This window comes from Kickxella alabastrina (genome assembly GCF_025024165.1).
Source record: "Kickxella alabastrina strain RSA 675 chromosome Unknown BX661scaffold_1, whole genome shotgun sequence".
NCBI classification, from domain to species: domain Eukaryota; kingdom Fungi; phylum Kickxellomycota; class Kickxellomycetes; order Kickxellales; family Kickxellaceae; genus Kickxella; species Kickxella alabastrina.
The window spans coordinates 2,056,045-2,081,193 of record NW_026251472.1 but is presented as its reverse complement, the minus strand read 5'-3'; the positions used below and the strand labels follow the sequence as shown (position 1 = coordinate 2,081,193).

The following is a 25,149-nucleotide window of genomic DNA, read 5'->3' as shown; positions in this document are numbered from 1 at the left end:
TCCCTCTCCCTCTCTCTTTCTTTCGGCCTTTTTCTTTCTCTCGTTGCTTGCTTGCGCATATCACACTGAAGCTCACTTTTTTATTTGTGAGTTTGTACTAATTTTTATTTTGCTCGCATTCTCCCATCACCTTTTTGATATTCCCACCTTTTTAATTTTTCCAACTTTTTTCCGCGCCAAAGCTCCTATTGGAGTTTGTAGTCATTTTTTTTGCATTTTCACTCGCTCACTCACTCACTCACTCGCCTAATTCGAGGGTACAAAAAACAAGTGGTCGTAGGAGGGAGGAGATGAGGGGCCAGCGCTATATTTACTTTTGTAAGCGTTTTTATTGTAAACTTTATCTCGACCAAAAATACTTTTCAAGTTTTCTTTTTCATTTTCCATTTTAACTTTACCAATTCATTTCATTTCATTTACCTATTCAAAATACTATATCGATTCTTTGCTACTTTATCAACTTGCAAAAGCCTATACATCATATTGCAGCGCTGCATTAGTATCTATATCTCGAAGACTATTCAAGCAAATTCACCTGAGACCTTGCAACAATTCTTAAACAAATGAATGGTTTACTTTCTAATATAAAAAACTTTTTAAGCATCCTCATCCGTGCCGGTGTCGGAATCATACTTATCCTTGACAAAGTCCACGTCAATGCGGCGAGTTGGCTTAATAAACTTCCTCATCGCCGGGATTGCACTCAATTATAACCTGTGACCAAAATTGAAACGAAAAAAGGACGTGGCGAATAGAGAAAATAATAAACCCATTGAGCGAGATATAGAACAAGTGAAAATCTCAAACTAAAGTAAATAATCCTAGGAGCCGCGTGCGTGGTTGGGAGCTATTCAGATTTGGGCCTAATTGAATTGCTTGGCGTATGGATATCCGTGAGCTTTATGCAGTAAAACTTGCACATAGCTAGAAATGATTTTCACAGTGTATATTAAATACAAAAGATACAACAATATAAAACCAGAGAGAGGGTGCTTATAGTTGTCTGTTACACCCGCTCCATCTGCGTCCATCCACGCAATTCACCGGCGCTATTGTAATTTTTGTAGCCGCCTCTGCAGCAGCAGCTTCGGCGGCAGCAGCAGCTTCGGCAGCAGCTTCAGCAGCAAGTCGCTCTTCTTCGTCATTATTCACAACTTCAACGGGCTGGAGATACTCTACAAGTACCTCTGTAGTAGTCAGCCAATAATTTATCTGAGCGGTAAATGTAACGATTACTGGTGCTTGAGTTATAGTTATGACGCTTGCTGCGATAATTGTGCTTGTCGCTGTGCTTACCACATTAACTGGTAGAACTCGGGTTGTCTGAACCGTGGATGTGAGTGTCTCTGTTGCTGCTATAGTTTCAGTTAAAAGTACCATATCTGGAGTATGCTTTACTGTGCTTGTCGCCGTGCTTGTGATTGTTGACTCGTAGGTCTTGCCTGGAACAGTGGTGGTCACAGTCACGGGCAACACGGTAACTAGCTGAGAATTCTGATCATACACGGTTCTTGTTACGGTGACCGGCAAGGCATTCTCTGTCACAGTAGCTCCATTTGCTGTAGCCGTCGATACAGTCGCTGTAACCGGAATCCCCGTTATGGTCGACGTGGTAGTGAGTGTTGTTGTAAATGCGTATTTGGAATTGACCGTGGATGTGGTTGTTAGTGTGGTCGTAAGCGTTGTTGTGCTTGTAGTTGTGGTCGTATGCTTATTCAAGTGCTCGGCCAAGGAGATATCGCTTGGCAATACCGTCCATGTATAGATAACAGTTTCACCATTTATTCCGGTCTCGATATACACTTGGCCAAGGAACTTTGATGACAATAGACTGGATGACGAGGAGAACGAAGAGTCGGGATCTGCTGAGGATATCTCTTTAATTGCCATGCCTTCAGGATAAAACAATTGGTGCTGTGCCTGTACATTAGCCTTCTGCGTGATACATAATAAAAGTACAACCAAAGTGGTCCACCATTGGAAAAAAGTGAGCGTGTACATTATAGTAGGAAAATATATGTATAAAAATAAATAAAAAATAAAAATATGCAGTTTTTAAGAAGAAAAAACGGCTTCATGTTTCTTATGTTTCTTGTCTTGTTTTTGATCAGCTGTACTTGTTCTTTTTAATTTACCACGTCTTTGAATATAAAAAACACTTTTCACAAAGCTCAAACATATACCTCACACTAATCCGCAATTTTTTTTCACTTTTTTTATTTTTAGCAGACAAATTTTTTTTATAAAGTGCTTTTTTTCCTTTATACAAATAAAAATATGTATTGCTGTCACAGAAAATTTTCAACATTGAAATAAAGCAAAGTGAGCCTACTCTTTTTTTATTAAATGTGTGTTGTTTCAACTCTTTGCAAAAATGTTTTTCAAAATAAAAAATGATAATTGTAATTAAAAACAAGTCTAATTATCGCAATATCTAATTGTTGGAAAATAAGACGTTCTATGAACGCGTAGATAAAGTATAATAATATAAAGTATATTTAATAAATAAGAGCCATGTGCACTGTGAAAAGGTAAAGAGAAAAGAGCACATTGCGTTGGCCACTGTGTGATTTATTGTTTGTATGGCTAAACAGCCAAGCCGGGTTAATCAGTTGATTGCCATCAACCAATAGCCCTGTTGTAACATATATTGCATGCCAATTTATAATACGGATTTTATCTCAGTATAACCAGCATACAAGTAGCTTGCACGTCGACTGGCTCGCTTTACTCATAGAAATTACTCAAGAATATTTTGTAGTCCATGAGGTCTTTTGTGTATTAAAAACACAGGCCAATTTTTTTGCTCTGCTTTTTATAAACAGAACCTACAAAATAGCAAAGATGGTCACATGTTTAAATATAAAGGACAGCCAAAATGAAATTCAAAAAGACACGTACTTCGTTTCTGCCATTGTAGAATAAGCCAAAAGAACACTCAAGCGAACAAACAAATTTATTCATTTGGTTTACTTGTTTTGTCTGATAATTATTTTATTTTTTATTAACACGCGTTTCCCCCCCCCTCCTACAGTAACAATTTATTATAATTTTTTGTATTTATTTAATCATATTCTATCCAAACTTTGGTCTATTTATATTTTCACTTTTTGTTTTATTTTGGGCCATGAGAAGAGTTGCATGCATTTTTGCGCTGGTTGCATTTGCATGCACTATCAGCATTGCTCTCGGAAGCACTACCATATTTCAGCAATACAAAGAAAGTACCGAGCCACACGTTTTACATGCAGCTTTCAGAAGGTTTGAAGCGGGCATGCCAACCACTAGGGTTATGTTAAATGTTCGTCGTGTTGATTATCCGGATGGCATGGCGGACAAGGAAACATCCCAGGCATCCTCCACGGAAATCTCAACAGGAAGCTCATCAGAAATCCCAATTGCAAGCTCAGTTAAAAGCTTGGCCAACAGTTCAACAGAAAGCTCAACAGGAAGCTCAACAGAAAGCACGACGGAAAGTTCAACGGTATCCACCGCAGAGCCCACTACGGAGACCGCCACCGACACTATAACAACAACCGAGTTGATTACATCAATGACGGTTATAATTGAAAGCGGGTTGTCTGTTGACGACATTCTTGACGGCCAAATGGAAATACTCACGGTTACAGAAACATTTACAACCATTGTAACGCCGACAATTGATTATACACCGACTGTCACTCTTGATATTACAACTACTGTTACTCCAACAGAAACTGAGGTATTCACCCAAACTCCAAGTGCGCCTGCGCCACTGGACCCCGAAACTACTACTCTTTCAATATCGAGCGACACCACAACCACTGTTTTTACTACCACTACGCTGGTGACAACAGAAAAACAGGAGGCAGACACTAGCACTATGACAAACACCACAACCACAACAGAAACGATGACGACCACGGAAGAGGTGGTGTTAACATCCGAGTCAGTATCATTAACCACCGTATACACTACAGTGATGGACACGTATAAAAAAACAATTCCAGCTGGCACCAGTACTACTAGTTCAGCTTATATGGTTACACATACCACTACAGAGTTTACAACTACGACAGTTCAGATCTAAACACAGTATGGGTTGTTTTATTTACTTATTTGGTAGCTCCCTCAATATAGCAAATTTACATTTACAGTTAAGGGTTATTCTTGCAAGAAATAAACACATGCGCTTGAAACATTGCGCATACAATGCAAGTAGATGTTTTAATGGGTGATGTATCCGTTATAACAGACAGCGTAAAAATATGAGCATTGTATTTCAATTTTTGTCCACATTTGCCATTCTTGGTAAAAATAAATTTTGCATTCCGCAATAATAGCCCCAGTACATAATTCCATTACAACAGATGTATGGGGTGGTTTATTTTAATACCAAGTGGGCAAAGCACGGGCGGTGTCCAGTGTACTTGTGCCTATATTACCATTTTATAATGATAACTTGCTTTTTGTATTGTGCATTGTTAGCACACGCAAATAAAGCAGGACTTGTATTTGTCACGCCTTTTTTGAAGCATGTTTTTACTAGTTCAACTGTACAGGGCTGCTCACTTGGCAAAAGGCGTGCACAATTTGCTAATGTATTATTAGTCAGTTGGTTTAGAGCAGGACTATGCTTTTGAACATTGTTATTATTCTTTGCAACTTATTTTATTGTTTATATACTAAAAATTATAAATTATAAACCAAGTACAATCCTTGTTTTCAATTGGCGAGCTTATAGCTGGGCTTGTTGGAATATAGGAAACGTTCTATGAACGTGTAGTGTTGGAATATAGGACATTCTATGAAAGTGTAGATAAAGTATAATGCTATAAAGTATATTTAATACCAAGTGCTATGCACTGTGTGAGGTAAAGAGAAGAGAGCATATTGCTCTGGTCACTGTGTGACCTATTGTTTGTGTAGCTAAACAGCCAAGACTGGTTAATCAGTTGATCGCCATCAACCAATAGAGCTATATTTTTAACATAACACCTACATTTCTAATACTAGATAACTAGTGCTTCTCACACCCCCCTCTTATTATAACATACATATAGCTTTAAATTTTTAGCAATAAAAGAAACAAGAAATATGCTCTACAAAATTCAAAATTTGCTAGTTAAAGAATACGCTCACAGTTTCCAAAGAATTAATTCATCCAAGTAACCAAGAGGGTTACCCTACCATCTATAGGATCAAAGAAAGTTACAACGCCATAGTCAGGCTTTACAGTGGCAGCATCGATAGCTCCAAAGCCGCCATTAAAAACCGGTGCTAATTTTGTTTCAGTAGCTGTTTTGGTAACTGTGGACCAATAGTTCACCTGAGCTGTAAATGTAACAATATTTGACTTTCCAGTTACGGTTTCCGTTGTTGTTTCATTAATTTCTTCAGTTACTGTGCTCATGACATCCTCTGTTTTAGTGATAGTTGTCATCTTAGTTGTTGTAAATGTTTCTGTCTCTGTTGTTGTTGTTGTTGTCACAGACATGTCTGGTATATACGTTGTTGTGCTTGTTTCTGTGTCCGTGGTTGTTGTTGTAAAGGTCATTCCGGGCACCGTGGTGGTTACAGTCACAGGCAGTACAGAGCTGGGTAATGGTGTGGCGGCGTAAACTGTGGTTGTCTTTGTTACTGGCAAGGCTGTCTCTGTTACTGTATTTCCGTATATTGTATTTGGAGGCCACGTTACAAACACTGGAATTGCCTTAATTGTGGATGTGATTGTCAACGTGGTTGTTGATGTTAATGTAGATGTGGATGTAGACGTGGTTGTAGTTGTAGTTGTAGTTGTAGTTGTAGTAGTTGTAATTATGTTGTACCCATCTGCTGCCAGCTGTTTAGCTACAGGCACGTTGCTCAGCAATTCTGACTGTGTGTATGTGCCTGTCAAATTATCCTCTATTGGTTCATAGTATATCTCACGAAAAACCTTTGTTGGTTCTAGGCTTAAATTAGATAAACTGTGACTTGTTAGGGATGCATTATTCTCTACCATATTGCCAATGCTTGAAACTTGTGCTTGTACTTGTACCTGTGCTTGTACTTGTGCGCGTATTTGAGCGTGTACAGATACCTGCTGTGTTACGCATACAAATAGGATGGCCAAGGTGGTCCACCACTGAAAAAAATTGAGCTTGTGCATAATATACAATAAAAATAATAAAATAATAAAATAATGCTGCTTTAAGGTAAAAACGGACAACTTAGAATAAAGAAAAAACACTTTAAATTACTTGCTCTAATACAATTGGCCTTTTTTAAATAATTCATTAACCCATTTTAAACGCTCAAAACACACACACACCATTCAAAGCGTCCATGCATTTATTTTTCCTTATAGCTTTTACAATGAAGTATTTATTCTTTGCATAGCTTGAAAGCCAATCAGCTAAAAGTAATTATTTTGTTAACACGAGTTCATTTAGCAATGTGAGCTATTTTATTGCTTTTTGATGAGCATGATACGTTAGAATAAAAAATTACAATTAACCTATTCACTGCTACAGAGAAAAATTAACTTAACTGCCTCCCTCCCTCCTCCAACAATAACCACATCCTTTGTGTTGTTACAGGTGTATAAATAAACCAAAATAAAATATTTTATTAGCACTTTGGTTACTAAACACACAGGTTATTAAACAACACAAAATATTTTGTTTATTTGCCCAACTTGAGCATGCAGTCAACACGTGCCTCGGATGTAACAGACATTCTACTCACCCATCAAAAATGTCGGGTTTTTTACAGTTGATGCATTGCTCAAGGCGCATTTATTTTATTACACCTTTATTTATTGATTAATTTTTAATTAAAGAATAAAAATAAAACTTGCAACCAAAATCATACATGGAAAATATATGTGGTTATCTAATTACATGAGAAAAAACCCCCGCATGTTGTGCAACTACAAGAACGTTGATAGATACTATGCTGATCCATTTTAATAAAAGCTTTAATACAAACTACATTAAATGTTTAAGGATTGTTATCATAAAACCACACGGACTAAATTCCATTTGGATCAATAGGAACACCTGGTAAGCCATCAATAAATCCAAAGCCACCACCACCAACCGGTGCTAACGTTGTTTCCGTAATTGATTTGGTAATTGTGGCAACCAGGCTTATTATAGTATTAACCGTAGTAATTACTAGCTCTCCGCATCAATGTCTTCAGTCGCTGTGCTCACTACTTCTTCCGTTTTAATGGTAGTTGTCATCTTAGCTGTTGTAAATGCTTCTGTCACTGTTGTTGTTGTCACAGACACGTCTGGTATATATATTGCTGTGCTTGTCATTGTGCCTGTGGTTGTAGTATCAAAGGGTTTTCCGGGCACTGTAGTTGTTATGGTCACGAGAAATACAGAGCTGGGTAATGGTGTAGTAGCGTAAACTGTAGTTGTCTCTGTAACCACTGAGACTGTCTCTGTTAATCTGGTTCCGTCTACTGTGGTTGGAGCCCATGTTATTGTTATCGACATGCCTGTAACAGTTGATGTGGCTATAAACGTGGCTATTAATGTTGATGTAGACGTAGATGTGGTTGTGGATGTCAACGTAGTCATAGTTGTAGTAGTAGCCGTAGTTGTAGTTGTAATTTTGTCAGGACCATCTGCTGCTAATTGCCTAGCCACTAGCGCATTGCTTGGCAATTATGTCCATGTGTGAGCAACAGTCAAATCATTTGCTTTGGTTTTGTAATAGACTTCTCCAAATGTTCTCGTTGGTTTTAAACCCAAAGTAAACAAGCTTGAAATGCTGGGGGACAACGCCCTTACGGTAGTGTTGCTTGAGTATGCGGCATTTGACAATATGTAAACATAGGCCTGATAAAATATGGCAAACAAGAATATAGCTCTATTGGTTGATGGCGATCAACTGATTAACCAGTCTTGGCTGTTTAGCTACACAAACAATAGGTCACACAGTGACCAGAGCAATATGCTCTCTTCTCTTTACCTCACACAGTGCATAGCACTTGGTATTAAATATACTTTATAGCATTATACTTTATCTACACTTTCATAGAATGTCCTATATTCCAACACTACACGTTCATAGAACGTTTCCTATATTCCAACAAGCCCAGCTATAAGCTCGCCAATTGAAAACAAGGATTGTACTTGGTTTATAATTTATAATTTTTAGTATATAAACAATAAAATAAGTTGCAAAGAATAATAACAATGTTCAAAAGCATAGTCCTGCTCTAAACCAACTGACTAATAATACATTAGCAAATTGTGCACGCCTTTTGCCAAGTGAGCAGCCCTGTACAGTTGAACTAGTAAAAACATGCTTCAAAAAAGGCGTGACAAATACAAGTCCTGCTTTATTTGCGTGTGCTAACAATGCACAATACAAAAAGCAAGTTATCATTATAAAATGGTAATATAGGCACAAGTACACTGGACACCGCCCGTGCTTTGCCCACTTGGTATTAAAATAAACCACCCCATACATCTGTTGTAATGGAATTATGTACTGGGGCTATTATTGCGGAATGCAAAATTTATTTTTACCAAGAATGGCAAATGTGGACAAAAATTGAAATACAATGCTCATATTTTTACGCTGTCTGTTATAACGGATACATCACCCATTAAAACATCTACTTGCATTGTATGCGCAATGTTTCAAGCGCATGTGTTTATTTCTTGCAAGAATAACCCTTAACTGTAAATGTAAATTTGCTATATTGAGGGAGCTACCAAATAAGTAAATAAAACAACCCATACTGTGTTTAGATCTGAACTGTCGTAGTTGTAAACTCTGTAGTGGTATGTGTAACCATATAAGCTGAACTAGTAGTACTGGTGCCAGCTGGAATTGTTTTTTTATACGTGTCCATCACTGTAGTGTATACGGTGGTTAATGATACTGACTCGGATGTTAACACCACCTCTTCCGTGGTCGTCATCGTTTCTGTTGTGGTTGTGGTGTTTGTCATAGTGCTAGTGTCTGCCTCCTGTTTTTCTGTTGTCACCAGCGTAGTGGTAGTAAAAACAGTGGTTGTGGTGTCGCTCGATATTGAAAGAGTAGTAGTTTCGGGGTCCAGTGGCGCAGGCGCACTTGGAGTTTGGGTGAATACCTCAGTTTCTGTTGGAGTAACAGTAGTTGTAATATCAAGAGTGACAGTCGGTGTATAATCAATTGTCGGCGTTACAATGGTTGTAAATGTTTCTGTAACCGTGAGTATTTCCATTTGGCCGTCAAGAATGTCGTCAACAGACAACCCGCTTTCAATTATAACCGTCATTGATGTAATCAACTCGGTTGTTGTTATAGTGTCGGTGGCGGTCTCCGTAGTGGGCTCTGCGGTGGATACCGTTGAACTTTCCGTCGTGCTTTCTGTTGAGCTTCCTGTTGAGCTTTCTGTTGAACTGTTGGCCAAGCTTTTAACTGAGCTTGCAATTGGGATTTCTGATGAGCTTCCTGTTGAGATTTCCGTGGAGGATGCCTGGGATGTTTCCTTGTCCGCCATGCCATCCGGATAATCAACACGACGAACATTTAACATAACCCTAGTGGTTGGCATGCCCGCTTCAAACCTTCTGAAAGCTGCATGTAAAACGTGTGGCTCGGTACTTTCTTTGTATTGCTGAAATATGGTAGTGCTTCCGAGAGCAATGCTGATAGTGCATGCAAATGCAACCAGCGCAAAAATGCATGCAACTCTTCTCATGGCCCAAAATAAAACAAAAAGTGAAAATATAAATAGACCAAAGTTTGGATAGAATATGATTAAATAAATACAAAAAATTATAATAAATTGTTACTGTAGGAGGGGGGGGGAAACGCGTGTTAATAAAAAATAAAATAATTATCAGACAAAACAAGTAAACCAAATGAATAAATTTGTTTGTTCGCTTGAGTGTTCTTTTGGCTTATTCTACAATGGCAGAAACGAAGTACGTGTCTTTTTGAATTTCATTTTGGCTGTCCTTTATATTTAAACATGTGACCATCTTTGCTATTTTGTAGGTTCTGTTTATAAAAAGCAGAGCAAAAAAATTGGCCTGTGTTTTTAATACACAAAAGACCTCATGGACTACAAAATATTCTTGAGTAATTTCTATGAGTAAAGCGAGCCAGTCGACGTGCAAGCTACTTGTATGCTGGTTATACTGAGATAAAATCCGTATTATAAATTGGCATGCAATATATGTTACAACAGGGCTATTGGTTGATGGCAATCAACTGATTAACCCGGCTTGGCTGTTTAGCCATACAAACAATAAATCACACAGTGGCCAACGCAATGTGCTCTTTTCTCTTTACCTTTTCACAGTGCACATGGCTCTTATTTATTAAATATACTTTATATTATTATACTTTATCTACGCGTTCATAGAACGTCTTATTTTCCAACATGAAGTCAATTTTCCTCTTCCCAATGAGGACGTCTATTGTACTAGGTTTTACTATGCTCGATAAGGCCATTCTTGCACGGTGTATTCTGTCCATTACAAAGAGCCGACTCAAAGTGCTACACAAGAAGCTGTGCCTAGATATCAAGATTCCCGAGATTCCGCGTCTGAAGGATCTCAAAGGCAAGTCACCAGAATAAATTTGGTCACTATTTTGTGATATTTCTTGGTCGTTTTCGCTCGACTCTTGAAAGGACAAAAACCGCACAGATTCGGTGGCATTATCCATACTGATGGCATTGCAACTATTGTATTACTAGACTCGCCCGCCAACACAAAGAGAAAGACGATCAAGACAGAGAGGATTGCACGGTCTAAGAAAGGCTCTAGGAGCAACAGCAACAACAACGACAACAACGACAACAGCAAAAATGACGGCAACAGCAACATCAATGGCGGCAAACTTGACAATTATGTGCCCCACAGTAAGAAGGCTCCTCTTGAATACATTGCTAATTTGTCAAAAATGGCATACATGATATTGGTGACAGATCAGCTCTCTTTGATACCAGTCGACGGTATATGCTTTATTGTCTGGGATATAAAAGCAGCTACAAAAAGTGTGAAAGACTTTCCACCACACCAAATATTCCGAGGCTAATAAACGTCGTGAACACGTGTTTCATTGGATCCGCGAAAACGCAAAAAAAGGTATTCCAGCTTGACCCAGCAAAGCTCGCCAAGGCAGAAATAAATGGTTGGTATATGTTTGTTGAGGATACCGAGCGTGCACTCAACCACCCTGGCTCCAGTACACTTGCTTTCAAGTTATATGTTGAGTACCTCCTTGAGCGCCGGAAAGGTGATTTTGTTTTGGGAGAGCACTACCACAACACACAAACCCTTGGCAAGAGTCGGAAACATGCCGGCCGCAGCTCAACTGACTCCTTGCACCGCAAGCTCCATTATCTTTCCTTTGTCAACAGAAAGCGCGCCGATGTCAAACTCGCAAAATCTTTACATGCAAAATTTGGGCCAGATCCGGTCCTTATTCTTGATAATTGGGCCCCAGGCATGGCCCGTTACCATGAGCCAATTCGTGGCAAGGGGGTGCGGGAGATGCTAATAGGCCAGCGATTCATTGTTTACTTGATCGACGAGTATTGCATCTCAACGTTTTACCCAGTATGTGAGCAGGATGGAGAAATTTCACAAAATTTATGATCCTCATCTGCAAAATCCCAAGCACAAATACTATGTCACAATGGCAGCAGCAGCATCATTCAATTCTATCGCAGCTGCAACCACTTCAGCCACTGCTAATTCCGTCGCAGCTGCAGCCGCCGCCGTTTCTATTGCAATTAAAACTGCCGCCGCTGCCGCATCTATTAGTAACAGTGAGCAGCATAGTTGCGACAAGTGGATGCCCATTCGCCCACAGTCTGCCGGTATCATCCGGTGGATAGGGAAGGAAAAGGGCTGGTCTGAGGACAAAATTGACAGCATAATTAAGCAGCAGGTGCAGGATGAGCTGGCTGAGGGATATCGTGAGCATTACATCAATATCCAGCTCGCCGATAATCTCAAGCGCATTGTCAGGCTGAGCGGCTGGTCACGGGGCAAACTTGAGCGCAAAATCAGACAGAGGATGCGCGATGAGTTGGCTGCGCAGCAGCAGCACCAGAAGCATGGTCAGCAGCACCGGGTGGCCGCAACAGGCGTTAATACAATTCCGGCGGTATAAAAACCTCGCCAAAATTTATGCCACGGTTTGCTCCAGTGCACAATGGAAGACTGCCTGCAAACCTTTAGGGCCGACGGAACCAAGATCAAGGATGGCGAAAAAGTGCCATCAGGCAGGCGGAAGCGGAATAATCGTGACATGGCTGCGGTGTTTAAACAGGGCATTAAGAATGATGCGAAAGTTCAAGGCAGTCATCCTCCACGTTTCTTGCGCAAAAAGGCATTGTCAGAGTTGGCCGAATCCGCGTCTGTAGCGGCACCTGAGACTTTGCTCAAGCCAAAGCCCAAGACCAAGCGTGTGCGCAAGAATCCACCTGCCCCTGTTTCTTTTCTTCAAAAGGAGCAGCAAGCTGATTAATATTGTCGCACATAGTGGTCTATTGTCACTAGTTTCTAAACACCATGGGGAAGGATGTCGATTTGCAGGATACTTGTAGCCTCACTTTTCTTTTAGTATATGCTGCTTGGATATGATTTTCAAATGTCAGAACATATGACATGCAATGCCTGACGTAACTATAAATTGCATATACAGTATTCCGTGGAATAAAATATAAAATATAAAACGAAATATAAAACATAAAAGCATAAAATAATGAAATAAAAATATCCGACTGCACACAGCAGTGAAAAAACACCCAATGGTCTTTTTATACAAGTTGGAGCGGTTTTTTTTCCTCACTCGATAGTGATTGGGTCACGATCCAACCGACTGACAAGGACATCGGTGGAGTCACTTTCAAAGTCGGCGTTCAGCTCCTGCTGCAGACGGGCCTTCAGAGTTCCCTGAAGGTACCCACGCTCAGTGTTGGTGTGCTCGGCCAAAATGCAGCTGGTGTTCTTGGCAACGGCAGCCAACACGTCATGGTGGCCCATCTCGCCGGTAAAGTACAGGTCTGCAGCAACAGGACCAACCACCGATTCACCGGAGCCGGCACAGATGGCAATCCTGGACACCAGCTCCTCGTCCTGCTCATGGCGCGGCGCACGAGCCACGCGGACATGGTTCAGCGCCAGGCGGGTCTTCACGCCAGCGACAATATCGCTGAGAGAGCGCGGCGTTGCCAGCTCGAGAAGACGACCGTGGCCAGCGTTTTCCTGGCCGGCGGCGTTCTCGACCTTGGCAGGGGTGATCGGAGTCACCTTGCCCTCGCCGACCAGCGACGCCAGCCAGTCGTTGATGCCGTTGGCACAGCTGTCCAGTGACGTGTGCGGCGAGTATATTGAGACACCAGCGGAGGCGCACCTGAGAACAAGGCTCTGCTTCAGGTTGCCCATCGTCAGGGATTTCCACGCAGAGAAAATCGGGGGATGGTAGGCAACGATGACGCCAACCGATGGGTCCTTGAGAGCCTCTTCGAGGGTGGCCGTGGTTAGGTCGATGGTCAGGAAAACTTTGTTAGCGTTTGCGCGGGGCTTGGCGGCTTCTACAGAACAAAGATAATAAAGGGATAAAATAAACCATAGACGTCCAAAAAAATGTGGTTTCCGTTTGCCAGATAATTCAATACACAGGTCACAGTAAAACAGCAAAATACAAGGCAAGACAACACAAAGCATACAAACAGGTAGGCAGGCAGACGCAAACATGGTGTTTTTGTGGGCCAAGGTTGTCGCTGCGTTCCATTTGCCCAATTTGACATTCGACATTCGCATGCAGATGCCAATGCCAATGTTAATGCAAACGGCAAAGTCGTCAAAAAAGACAGTGGCAGCAACAAACGAGCGACAGCGGACCGCACATAGCATAGACATATTTGCAGTAGTTTTTTAGCTTGTAACGAATTACGGCCAAAAAGTCCTTACCCAGCAAGATTCCGACATTGTCCCATTCCAACTCAGCCAGGCTGAGAGGGGCAATGCGCTGCATAGCAGCAGAGACACGCGACAGGAGACTCATAGTAGACGATGTAGACTGGCTTGAAAGCTGCGAAAGTGGCACTTGTTTGCGGATAATGAAGGGAAGTGAGCACGAAGATACTGTTGCCGGGGCAGATTGAGGTGAAGAGAGGAAGGAGAGGAGCGAGGAGGGGGAAGGCAGGCGATCGTGGTGGGTCTCATCATCGCGTGGGGAGTTGGGGATGTCCAGAAGCGTCCTTTTAATGTGCCCCACAAGCATATCAACAGGATCAGTAGATGCTGCATCGCTCTTGCTGGCAGCAGCGGCCACAGTGTCGGCAGCCTCAATCGCGAGCACTGGCAGCACCTTTGCAACGCGCCGCACGAGCTCTGACGACAGCGCGATGAGCTGGCTGGGAGAGAGCGAATCGATTTCCGGGCGCAGCTCGGCAGGAAAGTCGTCGCCTCTGAACGCCACGCTCTGCACTCCGGCGACAGTCGCCCGCCGAGGCCGTTTCAGCAGCGGCTGCGCGTCGTCGCCGTCGCTAACAACGTCCATCTCGTCGGCCTCGTTGAAGTTGGGGATGTTCTGAAGCGGTGGCAACACAATCGGCTGGTTGAACGGCTGCTGTCTGAATCCCCTGCTGCTGCCAACAACGTTGTCGCGCAGAAAGTGCAGGTGGCGAGACGACGGAGACGATGAGACGGACGGCGTCGGCGACACCGAAATGTCGCCTGCCTCAGACACGTGCGCGGGGGCGCTCGGCATCTGGAATGGCATCGGGTCTGACAGGCGCTGGATCCGGCGGCCGCCCTCGCTGTCGACAGCCATGCGCGAGTCGCCGGCAGCCATGCTCAGCAGCGCCGAGCCGGCAATAGCCGAGCTGGTGTCCATGTCGTCAACCGAGCGGCCCGAGCTGCGCGAGAACAGCGTCCCCATGGCACTGCTCGCTGAGGGCGTCTCAGGGGTGATGAGCATCGGCAGCATGTGCTTGTGCTCGATCATCATCGAGTGCTGCGGCGGCGACATGGGCTGGCGCATCTGCTGTGCGTGGCGGATCACCGGCAGCTGGACGGGGTTTTGCTGCTGCTGCTGCGATGGCCGCGGCGGAATGGCCGGCGCAAACGGCGACACGTCGCGTCTGGCGCGCATGTCGACGCGGTGCGAGTATGCGCGTGGCCGCGAGCCGGGCGCTGGGCCGGGCGAGCTAGCACGGGCGTACGAGCCAGCCAACGGTACGTTGACCTGGTGCTGGCGGAAATGGCGCTTCAGCGTGCCTGTCGACGAGCCGCGCGAGTACTCCTTGCCGCATATGCGGCAGCGCGACAAGCCCGACTCCAGGCGCTCAAAGCCCGTCGGCCCCCAGACCACCGAGCTCAGACGCCGCGTCGTCTCGCGCACAGGTGACTGTGATGTCGCATTAGCCGCCGCCGCCGTGCCTGCCGTCGCTGTCGAGCCGCTAGTCGGTGTGGCCTGCATGGCGACCGGCTTTTCCATCGGCGATGGGATGCGAGGGAAGGCCATTGGCTGCTGCCTCTGCTGCGGACCATCCGCCGCGTCGAAGCGGTCAAGCATCGGGAACTGGTGGCGCGGGTGTGCCTGCGGAGACAATGACCGCGGCTGGAGCGTGCCCGACGGTCCATAGCTGCTGCGGGGGCCGTATGTGCCAGCAGGACCGCCATGTGGGCGCTGGCCCTGATTGGCCACGTGGCCAAAGTTCTGCTGGTGCGACGGCGCCGAAGCGGGTGGCGGCGGCAGCATCGAGTGCATCTGCTGGTACTGGTGTTGCTGTGGGTGCATTGGCTGGCGCGAGGCGTAGAACTGACTCTGTGGCGACGGCTGCTGGCCACCAGGGCCAAAGTGCGGGCCGGTGTTCGATGTCGAGCGCGCAAATGACGTCTCGTACTGCTCGCGATGGCCCTCGCCAACTACCTGCGCGCCCAAGAACGACAGGCGGCGCGGGCGCGAGTCGCTGTGTGGCACCTGCTGCTGCATATGCCGGCTGTCGTAACCCGGTGCAGGCTGCTGCTGTGGGTAGAACCGGAAGCCCTGCTGCTGCTGCGGCGGTGGGCGGCTATGCATGGCGGCCTGCGAGCTTGCCATTGGGTCACCGATGGTCGCAGCGTGCGGGCGCGCTCTCCGAAACGGTGCCTGGCCGGCTATGTACTGCGACGGGCCAAAGCTGCCGGTAGGCGGCGGCACCCGTGCCTGCATTGGGCCGGCCTCTATGGTGTCAGCACTGTACAGCTGCTGGCGGCCGGCGTACGACACCGCTGACGTCGACGGCAGCTGCGAGCTGACCTGGCTTAAGGGTCTTGCACTGGCGCTGGCGTATGGGGAGGCAGCCCCCTGTGGCTGCTGGTCATGTGCCCGCTGTGAGTTCAATTTCTGTGGGGGCCCTAGAGCCTCGCCGCTATGATGAGGACTGCTGCTGGCATGCAGGCGATCCCTCAACGGGCGTCCTGCGCTGCTGCTGCTGCTGCTGCCACTGCCATTACTGCTGCTGTTGATGTCTGATTTGGGCTGCGCTTGGTTCCGGCCCTGCAGCAGGTTCTCGACCGAGTTTGTGCGCGGCTGGTCGTCAGCCAGTGGTCTGTGTGTGTTGGTGGGTGGTGGCATGTGATATGTGGGGTGCGCGTGAGTGGGCGAGAGCGCCTGCGCCTGCTGCTGCTGCTGCTTCTGTTGTGGACCAGCTGCTAGCTGGCCGTTGTTGTGCATCCGCTCGCCCATGGCAACGAAGGATGAAAGAAGTGTTGAGATTGACAGCCTTGAAAAGTGTGTGCCCTGACTTAGCGGCACTGTGTGAAAGGGGTGAAATAAAATATCTGAGAGCACGGTGGAAAGGCACCAAACAAAGAAAACAGAACAAAATATAAAGCCCGAGGTGAATTTGAAAGGAAACCAAGGGGAAAAAGGACGAATATTGTTCAAGCTAAAGCTCTAAAAAATAAATAAGCAATAAATAGTAGAATAAAAAAGGAGGGAGCTCAAAAAATGGAAATAATAGTAGAGCGTTACTCTTGATGAACTGAAACAGGAATAGGAAATAAAAAATGAACGACCCAAGTGGTTGCAATAGTAGAGGCAGGCTGGGCGTGCAGGAATAAAAAGTTGGGTATGGTATTATTTTGGAAAACGGCTGCTTTTTTACTTGTCGTCGTCGTCGTCGTCGTGTCAGCTGCTGCCGGTGATTGACGGGCTATGCATAAAGCTCTGTAAATAAGCAGAGGACTGGGGTTTGGTTGGACGGGCAGACAAAAAATAGTGCGCTTGAAAGGGAGAAAAACGAATAAAGTTTTGGGCCGTGGACTATTAAAGTTTTAGGCTCTGATGGACCGCACAGAAAATAAATAAAAATGCAAGCGGTGAATATCGCTTGGTTTTAATGAGAAAGCTCCAAAGTGCTGCGAAAGTGAATGGCAGGAGTGAGTGGGTTGCTTGGTTTGATTGGCTTACAAAAGCAAGGTGAAAAATGCGAAGGGTTTGCACGTAAAATATTGAGTACCGGAGTTCGGTCAATCAATGTATCAGTCTGAGTTTAAAGTTTCAAGTGAATGAATAACAAGAAAAAAGAGGGGTACTAGAATAAAATTATTGTCCCAGGAGATGAAAGAGAGAAAAATAAAGTGGAGAGAAGAAAATGAGGGCGGGTGGTCTGCCCGGTATAAATAGTAGCGAGGCAGCCGACAGATAGAACTGTGGTTTACTGGAGGAAAAAAGAGGGGAATAGACGAGCAGCGTAAAAAAAGGGGTGCACTCCATGTGGGCAAGGCAGTTGGAAAGCGTAATTGAGGGCTGTCTGGCTGACTGCCTGCCTAGAAATAGGTACAAGTCACACACCCGCGCAATGCCTGTGGTGGGGTGGTGGGGGAGGGGGTGGTGGTTGGAGTGGGCACGGCTGCTGAATTGACAAAGCAAGAACTGAATTCAAAGAAAAATAGAAGAGAAAAACAATGAATTCAGCCTCACGCTTTAAGAGGTAAAAAAAATAATGGTTGTGCAGAAAAGAAAAATAAAGCAGGTTGCTCTTTGAAAAGGCTTGACTTCAAGAACATTAAAGCCGAAAGGTTCGATTTTGCCTTTAATTTGCCTGCCTATTCTTTTTATTCGAATTCAAAAGGGAGCAAAAGCAGAGTGGGTGCAAAAATAAAAATATGGCATGCTCTACCGCATGGTAGAAAAGATACGCGTGCTATGTAGCGCTCGAACTGGATTGAGACGTACTGGTGGATTGTATTGGGCTGGGCCGGGCTGGGCCGGGCCGGGCTGGACTGAAGGCTACAAATAGGGGAGGGAAATAAAAAAGAGCAATTCCATGCGGGGAACGAAGTAAACAAAAAGTGACTGAAATTGGTTTGGTTTCAGGCGCATAAGCGATAAATCGCTGGGGAAGAAAAAAACCGATGTGATGAATTTAGACCGGTTAATTGCCCCTTTATTCAACAACTAAAAAAACAATATATGTGATGACGATTCATTCAGATATTATTATATGCCGGCTAAATCGATAAAAATGATTTAAACAAGAAAGAAAACGACATTCAGAGTGAGGAGCCCTCACGATGATTCATGAATGCATGAGCCAAATGTGCTGTCACCACCTCTGTTTTTTGTGGGATGTGCTGGTTGGCATTGAGTATATGCTCGTTGTCGCTTGAAATGGCCAGTTCAAGTAGTTTTGCTGAGACTGAATGCTAGCCAAAAATGCGACAAAAACAAGCAACAGCCTGCGTATGGCAGACAGTCGTAGCAAGTGCGTAACCGCCCTGAAAATGCCAGCCGCTGCCTGCGGTAAAGGGGGAGGCAGTGGCAATGGCAATGGCAATGGCAATGGCAGTGGCAGTGGCAGTGGCAATGGCAGTGGTAGTGGCAGTGGTAGTCCGCCCACCATGCAGTGGCATCTACTGCCCTGTCGCAGATACTGCAGGGCGTCAACACAGCTATTATTTCCATGGCTCTATTGGGCAACTGGCCACAAACAATGATAGCTATAAGCCATTTCACTGCACTGCACTGCACTGCCCCAGAGGGAGGGACAGAAGAACGGAAAGGGGGGGTTGCTCGAGCCCTTCCCCCCCTCTCTCCCCTCGTGTGGCTTTGCTGGTCAACTCATTGTGCGTGGTGGGCGTGAGAATTGCGCACGATGAAGAGGCAGTAGCAAGCGAGGCAAGCAAAAAGAGGAGCACCAACGGTGCCATCACCCTTGGAGCCAGGGCGCTTTCAAGCAAAGACTGCCGGGCGCCCAAAAATCGGCCCAGTACGAGAGTTGCGCTGTCAAATAACTCTGGCCAGGCAGCCGCTGTAACAGACGATTACACCATTAAGATTTAAAAAGCGAGGAAGACAGCTTCCCGCCAAGAGTACTGTAGGCATTTTTGTGTTTTGGGTGATTTTTCATCTCAAAAGGCAAAGGAAAAGAGAAAAGGGAGGAGTTGAGAGCCCACATGCAGGGATGGAGGGGAGAGGGGGGGTGACGAACCCTTTTTTTCTCGTCCAGCAAATGCTGATACTGATACTGATACGCACTATCACGCGTTCATTTTTCTTATTTTTCTTATTTTTCATCTTTCTTTTGGATGCTCTGCTGTGTGGTGTCTCCGTTAAACAGGGCGCGTATCATATACATATAGCTTAAACGGCGCTCTCCGCTTAAATCAGCCAGCGCTTTTATCCTTTGTCCTTCGTCTGCCCTTTTTTTCTCAGCTGTATGCCCAATGCAAGCTACGCTGCCACCACAGCAGCAAAGCCGTTGCCGTTGCCGTTGCCGTTGCCGTTGCCGTTGCCGTTGCCGTTGCCGTTGCCGTTGCCGTTGCCGTTGCCGTTGCCGTTGCCGTTGCCGTTGCTGCTGCTTTTGGTGCTGCGACTTCAAATGCACGCTGCGACTTCCACTGCGACTGCGACTGCAACTGCGACTGCGACTGCAACTGCAATGCGGACGATCATGTGGACTGCGTCATGCTCGCCTGCCATTTTACGTTTTTCCGCATCGCCCAGCTCCAACCGGAAGGCTGGATTGGGTTGGCAGTGCCCCAGATGCCACTGTCCCCTGTTCCTTGTCCCCTGTCCCCTGAGTGTCCCCTGGATAGCCAGGATAGCCTACAAAGCCACGCACATGCATACTTCTGTATTTTCACCAAACTTGGCGCAGCAGGCCGAGCTGGCTGCAGAACGCGCTGGAGGGTGGCGCTGCGGACGAAAATAAACACCTGCCATTTATGCCCTGTAAAGTAAATTCACTTTTTATTCCATTCGATTCCGTTTTTGTTTTCCCTTCTGTCTTGCTCCCTTTTGTTTGGAATCCGTTCATTCTTTTCCTAATTTCCATTCTTTCTTACTCACTCTGTCCTTTGTCTTTGTCTTTATCTTTATCTCCAACGACAAGCACCTGAGAAAGTCACCACCCAACCGCAATTGCGCCTTCCCCGAGCAAAAATAAGAATAAAAAGTATGTCGTCCAGCATCACAGTCGTCTACGGACCCGGGCATTCAGTCAGCATTAAGACGACGCCGACAACCACTCTGCAGGCAGTGGTGAACAGCGCCTGTGAGAAAATACCGGGCAACTACAACCCAGAGTCCCACACATTGGTGTACAACAACAAGACAATGGATCTGTCGCTGACCATCCGCTTTGCCAACCTACCACAGGGCGCCAAGCTGACCCTTAAATCACGCTCAGGTGCCAAATCCCCAGCTATCGGTTCAGCTAATGCCAACCGCACCAGCGCATCAGTGCCGCCAGTATCGTCGTCGTCGTCGCCATCGTTGTCCTCTTCCAAACCCACAGCCAGCGCACTAATAAAGGTCGCCCTGCAAGTCATTGGTAGCGGCCGTGTCATTGGTGACTTTACTGCGGCATCGACTCTCTGGGACATAATAACTTCGGCGGAGAACAGGTCCAACGGAGTATTGAACCTGACGAACAAATTCCGTGTGCCCGAATCCAGGTCCCTGTCCCCAGCGGCCCGCGGCCTCAACTACCTGACCAATATGTTGAGCCCCCGTATTGGAAATAGCGGCAGCAACAGCGAGGCCGAGGACAATCCCAGTCCAAATATGATATACCAGCAGCCCGTGCTCGTCCTCATGAATAAGGAGTTTGCGTCGACCGAGGTTATGCAGAGCACGACGCTGCGTTCGCTTGGATTCACTGGTGGCAGTGTTATGGTGAGGCTGTCGTTTAAGGATTCGGAGGCTGGTCCTGCGCCGTCCTTGGATATTGAACCGCCTGTGGCTAAGACTGCTGGAGCTGGTGCTGGTGCGGCCAGAAATGGCTTGATGGTTGGGCTGCAGTCTGATGCGCCCACTCGCAGCTCCTCTGCACCGGTCACTGATACCAATGCCAAAATTGCCGAATCAAAGCCCGAACAACCCAGTGGTGTTGAAGAGACCAGTGTTGTCGACGAGCTCAGTGGTGTTGAAGAGTCCAGTGTTGTCGACGAGCTCAGTGCTGTTGAAGAGTCCAGTGTTGTCGACGAGCTCAGTGCTGTTGAAGAGTCCAGTGTTGTCGACGAGCTCAGTGCTGTTGAAGAGTCCAGTGTTGTTGAAGAACCCACTGTTGTTTTTGGCTCAGATGACGGCATAGACAACGACGAGAAAGCACTACTCAGCACGCGCCAAGTCCGCGTCTACACCCAGCCGCAAACCAGCTCAGCCAGCCTCTCGTCGCGCTTTGTTCTGCCCGACTCATTCTACCAGGATGGCTCATCTGACCTCAAGCTTCTCATCAGCATTCAGCGAGCGCGCCAGGCCGAGGCCGAGCGTGGATTCAAAAACCGCATAAAACAAGAAAAGGAGGAGCAATTGAAGCACGAGCAGCTAAAGACAAAGTACCCGAAAACTGCCATCCGATTCAGGTTCCCCGACATGGTCCAGGTCCAGGCCACGTTCCTTTCGTCGGAAAGAGTGTCGGAGCTGTTTGAATTTGTGCAGGGGATCTTGACTATTCCACAGACGCTGAAGACGCTGGTGATCCAGCTGCCTGTCGTGGATCTGGTCAGTATGCGCCATGTGTCCCTGTTTGACGCCAAGCTCACACCCGCTGCGGTTGTCCATGTGCGTGTGCAGATCGGCGCCAGTGGAGGCAGCGGTAGCGTGAGAACCAGAGACTTGCTCAAGCCCAGTGTGTGGGGTATGGCCGAGTCACTTGATGTGCCTGCATCTGCAGATGATGCTGCCGAGGATAGGCTGCAGCAGGCGGCTGAGCCTGCCGATGATTGTGCATTGGAGCATGGCCGCACATTGTCCTCTCCTGCGTCGAATGCGCCGGTGCCGGCTTCTAGCACCGGAGCCAAATCTGAAACCAGGGGCGCTGCGGGCAACACAGATGGTCCGAAGATGCCAAAGTGGTTTTTGGCTGGCCAAAAACGCACGTAAACAAACTTATTTTCTACTTAATTTGGACATACATGATGCGCGGCTCTCGTGAGCGTGTGCGCATATGTTCTATAGAACAATCGACCTGCGTGTGACTTAATATAACTGTTTTTTTGAAATGCACTTTTAGCATTAATACTAAATAATACAACATAAATGACACTATTTGCTAATGTTATTTCGTTGGTGGTTGTTTTAATTTTAGGCGAAAAAACAATAATATAAAGTTTCGAAAAGGGGGAAAAGCCATCGATCTGAAACGTCACAATGTCCGCCGCAGCCAACCAAAAACTACACTCAGGTCCTGAATATTCTCACCCCCAACAAAAGCGGAAATAAGAGTTAAGGGACACTCTCGATGATACCCAGCGTGGTAGAGTGGCAATGCAGACATGTGGCAAGCCAAATGGTCAGAGTCAGAAGATCAAGCTTCGGCTTTACACTTTTCCGTTAAGATTCAAATAGTATAAAATAACTAAACCAAAAAAATCGATAGAACAAATCTAGTTCCTAATCGTTCTTGTTTTATCCTGTGTATTTTTTATAATTTATAATTTATTACTTGCTCTTACTCTCGCTTGTAATGGTTGCACAGCGACCAAATTATAATACTAGTAGTAGTGGTGGTGGCAATGGCAGCGATGATGTTGTTACTGTGGTCAATAGCGAAGAGCCCGATTCTGCAGAGTTCAAAGAGACACCGCTGCCATGGGACAAACTGGGCGCACTGATGGCAGTTCGTCTGTCGGAGCCTGTCAATTTCTCGCTCATTCTGCCATTTGTGTATCAGGTAAGTATCAATCTGTGCATATAACCATGTACCTTTTGTTTTTCGAGACGACTCAGTACTAATAATGAACAAACTAAACGCATTTTTACTTGCTTTTATTCGATTAGATGGTCAGGGACTTTGGTGTCGCGGAGAGCCCCAAGGACATTGCGTTCTATGCTGGCATGCTGTTTTCGGCATTTTCGGTGTTCCAGACAATGACCGTGATGTACTGGGGACGACTCTCGGACCGCATCGGCCGCAAACCAGTCATTATGATTGGCCTGGCGGGAAACCTTATATCGTCGATTTTGTTTGGAACTTCAAAGACCTTCAAGGCAGCTCTCTTTGCCCGCTCATTCAATGGACTGATGGCAGGAAACGTGGCGGTCATAAAGTCTGTGGTGGCTGAGATTTCCGACGATACTAATAGGCCCCGGATGATGGCCTTGCTCCCGCTGATGTGGAACGTCGGGTCGTTTGCCGGCACCGCTGTTGGTGGGCTGTTTGCCGACCCAGTTACTCAGTACCCCAGCCTGTTTGGCAACAGCAAGTTGTTCAAGGAGTTTCCTTACCTGCTCCCCTGCCTTATCGGATGCTTCACCACAGCGGCTGGCCTGCTTATTGGTTTGTTTAGACTCGAGGAGACGCTGGTTCGGAGTCCGCCCAGAAGAAAGCCGCTGTCTGCATCGTCATCGGCAGCCACGCTGGATTCAGAGAACACATCGCTGGTGAGCAGCGCCCCGCGCCAGCGCACTGCCCGAGAGCTGCTGACGCCAACGGTCATCAGCGTCATGGCGACCAACGTAATCATCTGCGTGTCAATATCCATGGCCGAACAGGCCTATCCGATTTTTGCAGCGACAGATCCCATTGATGGCGGACTTGGCTTTGACACGCGCAGTGTCGGATTTTCAATGGCCATCGCCAGCATCGCCGTACTATATATCCAGCTAATTGCATACCCGCGCCTAGAACGCAAGCATGGTGCACTCAAGTGCTACCAAAATGGCCAGAAAATCATGATCCCGTTCTATCTCGCACTCCCCTTCCTCTCCCTGCTTGCTGCGCGCATTGCTGAGGAAACCGTTGGCGCCCCATTCTCATTCACCAGCGGGGTGCTCTGGACACTGCTTATATTTTTACTTTTGGTGCGCGTCACGGGCACAGTGCTGATGTTCACCAGCATTAATCTGTTGACAGTCAATATGGCGCCGACGAGGGCGGATCTTGGATTTATGAATGGTGCACAGCAACTGGCCATGTCAGCCACCAGGATTGTTGGCCCGGTTTTGTCAGGAATAATTTGGAGCTGGTCTATCAAGCATTCATTCCCGTTTCCCTTTGATGCCCACTTGCTGTGGAATATTTGTGCGCTGTTGACCATATACGCTTTACACATATCGAACAGGATTCCGGACTCTGTCAACACTTTTGAGGCGGGCAAGGCTGTTGATAGTAACCGGGTGGATCCCGATGATCAAGTTTGATAATAAATGTATTACTTGTTTTATTTAAATATAATAGCAACATATCATTTGTTTCAAATGTTGTCTAGCAGAACCACCCAAATAATTAACCTATATAAAATGATATATATGAAATTTGTAAAGCTTTCTTAGAGCCATATACTTAAACCTTTTCTATATAAAAAACGCAACATTTATCAACAGAGAAATGAAAATTTTCTTATCCGCCCAGATTTTTTTACACGCTTCCAATACTTTCTTAAATTCAATTATTCACTGTCATGGATCCCAAGTTTATCACTTTTGCCTCTGCCCCTGGCCTCTTCTGGCATATTCCTGATAAATGCCAATAATGTCTTTAAATTACATTTGAAGAAACTTTAGGAAAGAGGACGCGTATGTTGCGCTTCAGAAAAGCCATGGAATATGTCTGCGTGTCCGTATGTCCGTGTGCGCCAATTGGCGCACATTAAGTTATTTTGTCTTCTTATAAATACAACATTTGTATCTACGCATTGAATTAATCCGTGTGTTGATTTTTTATTCAACACTGATAATATTGATAATACTGAATTTCGACTCAACAGGAACGGA

General features: G+C 45.8%; 10 protein-coding genes across 10 annotated transcripts; 6 read left to right on the top strand and 4 right to left on the bottom strand.

Annotated features, from left to right (window-relative positions):
- Nucleotides 1-596: 596 nt before the first annotated feature.
- On the bottom strand, nucleotides 597-3,594 carry BX661DRAFT_195733 (uncharacterized protein; the record flags this gene model as incomplete). The annotated part of the gene is made up of 4 exons (XM_051537978.1): nucleotides 597-680; nucleotides 1,036-1,185; nucleotides 1,399-1,831; nucleotides 3,338-3,594. The coding sequence occupies 4 exons, from the start codon at nucleotides 3,592-3,594 to the stop codon at nucleotides 597-599; spliced, it is 924 nt and encodes a 307-aa protein (XP_051395594.1).
- A 1,490-nt stretch (nucleotides 3,595-5,084) lies between these two features.
- On the bottom strand, nucleotides 5,085-6,186 carry BX661DRAFT_176296 (uncharacterized protein). Its single transcript, XM_051534307.1, has one exon. The coding sequence runs from the start codon at nucleotides 6,128-6,130 to the stop codon at nucleotides 5,135-5,137; it is 996 nt and encodes a 331-aa protein (XP_051395593.1). The 5' UTR covers nucleotides 6,131-6,186; the 3' UTR covers nucleotides 5,085-5,134.
- A 969-nt stretch (nucleotides 6,187-7,155) lies between these two features.
- BX661DRAFT_168361 (uncharacterized protein) lies at nucleotides 7,156-7,656 on the top strand (the record flags this gene model as incomplete). Its single annotated transcript, XM_051533426.1, has 2 exons — nucleotides 7,156-7,360; nucleotides 7,388-7,656. 2 exons carry the CDS (start codon nucleotides 7,156-7,158, stop codon nucleotides 7,654-7,656), a joined length of 474 nt encoding a protein of 157 aa, XP_051395592.1.
- Nucleotides 7,657-8,731: 1,075 nt separating this feature from the next.
- BX661DRAFT_168360 (uncharacterized protein) lies at nucleotides 8,732-9,673 on the bottom strand (the record flags this gene model as incomplete). The annotated part of the gene is made up of 1 exon (XM_051533425.1): nucleotides 8,732-9,673. One exon carries the CDS (start codon nucleotides 9,671-9,673, stop codon nucleotides 8,732-8,734), a length of 942 nt encoding a protein of 313 aa, XP_051395591.1.
- A 1,457-nt stretch (nucleotides 9,674-11,130) lies between these two features.
- BX661DRAFT_202894 (uncharacterized protein) lies at nucleotides 11,131-12,588 on the top strand. Its single transcript, XM_051538517.1, has 2 exons — nucleotides 11,131-12,096; nucleotides 12,262-12,588. The coding sequence occupies exons 1-2, from the start codon at nucleotides 11,557-11,559 to the stop codon at nucleotides 12,457-12,459; spliced, it is 738 nt and encodes a 245-aa protein (XP_051395589.1). The 5' UTR covers nucleotides 11,131-11,556; the 3' UTR covers nucleotides 12,460-12,588.
- On the top strand, nucleotides 11,166-11,522 carry BX661DRAFT_131433 (uncharacterized protein; the record flags this gene model as incomplete). The annotated part of the gene is made up of 1 exon (XM_051532566.1): nucleotides 11,166-11,522. A coding segment is annotated over one exon (357 nt), but the record flags the coding sequence as incomplete, so codon positions are not given.
- A 191-nt stretch (nucleotides 12,589-12,779) lies between the features above and the next one.
- BX661DRAFT_138572 (GTP cyclohydrolase 1 type 2/Nif3) lies at nucleotides 12,780-14,001 on the bottom strand (the record flags this gene model as incomplete). The annotated part of the gene is made up of 2 exons (XM_051532732.1): nucleotides 12,780-13,528; nucleotides 13,908-14,001. 2 exons carry the CDS (start codon nucleotides 13,999-14,001, stop codon nucleotides 12,780-12,782), a joined length of 843 nt encoding a protein of 280 aa, XP_051395588.1.
- Nucleotides 14,002-18,362: 4,361 nt separating this feature from the next.
- BX661DRAFT_176287 (uncharacterized protein) lies at nucleotides 18,363-19,392 on the top strand. Its single transcript, XM_051534306.1, has one exon. The coding sequence runs from the start codon at nucleotides 18,754-18,756 to the stop codon at nucleotides 19,270-19,272; it is 519 nt and encodes a 172-aa protein (XP_051395587.1). The 5' UTR covers nucleotides 18,363-18,753; the 3' UTR covers nucleotides 19,273-19,392.
- Nucleotides 19,393-21,332: 1,940 nt separating this feature from the next.
- On the top strand, nucleotides 21,333-22,506 carry BX661DRAFT_176285 (uncharacterized protein). The gene has a single exon (XM_051534305.1). It carries the CDS (start codon nucleotides 21,808-21,810, stop codon nucleotides 22,315-22,317), a length of 510 nt encoding a protein of 169 aa, XP_051395586.1. The 5' UTR covers nucleotides 21,333-21,807; the 3' UTR covers nucleotides 22,318-22,506.
- A 254-nt stretch (nucleotides 22,507-22,760) lies between these two features.
- BX661DRAFT_176284 (major facilitator superfamily domain-containing protein) lies at nucleotides 22,761-24,684 on the top strand. The gene is made up of 2 exons (XM_051534304.1): nucleotides 22,761-23,107; nucleotides 23,215-24,684. The coding sequence occupies exons 1-2, from the start codon at nucleotides 22,901-22,903 to the stop codon at nucleotides 24,574-24,576; spliced, it is 1,569 nt and encodes a 522-aa protein (XP_051395585.1). The 5' UTR covers nucleotides 22,761-22,900; the 3' UTR covers nucleotides 24,577-24,684.
- Nucleotides 24,685-25,149: the final 465 nt, after the last annotated feature.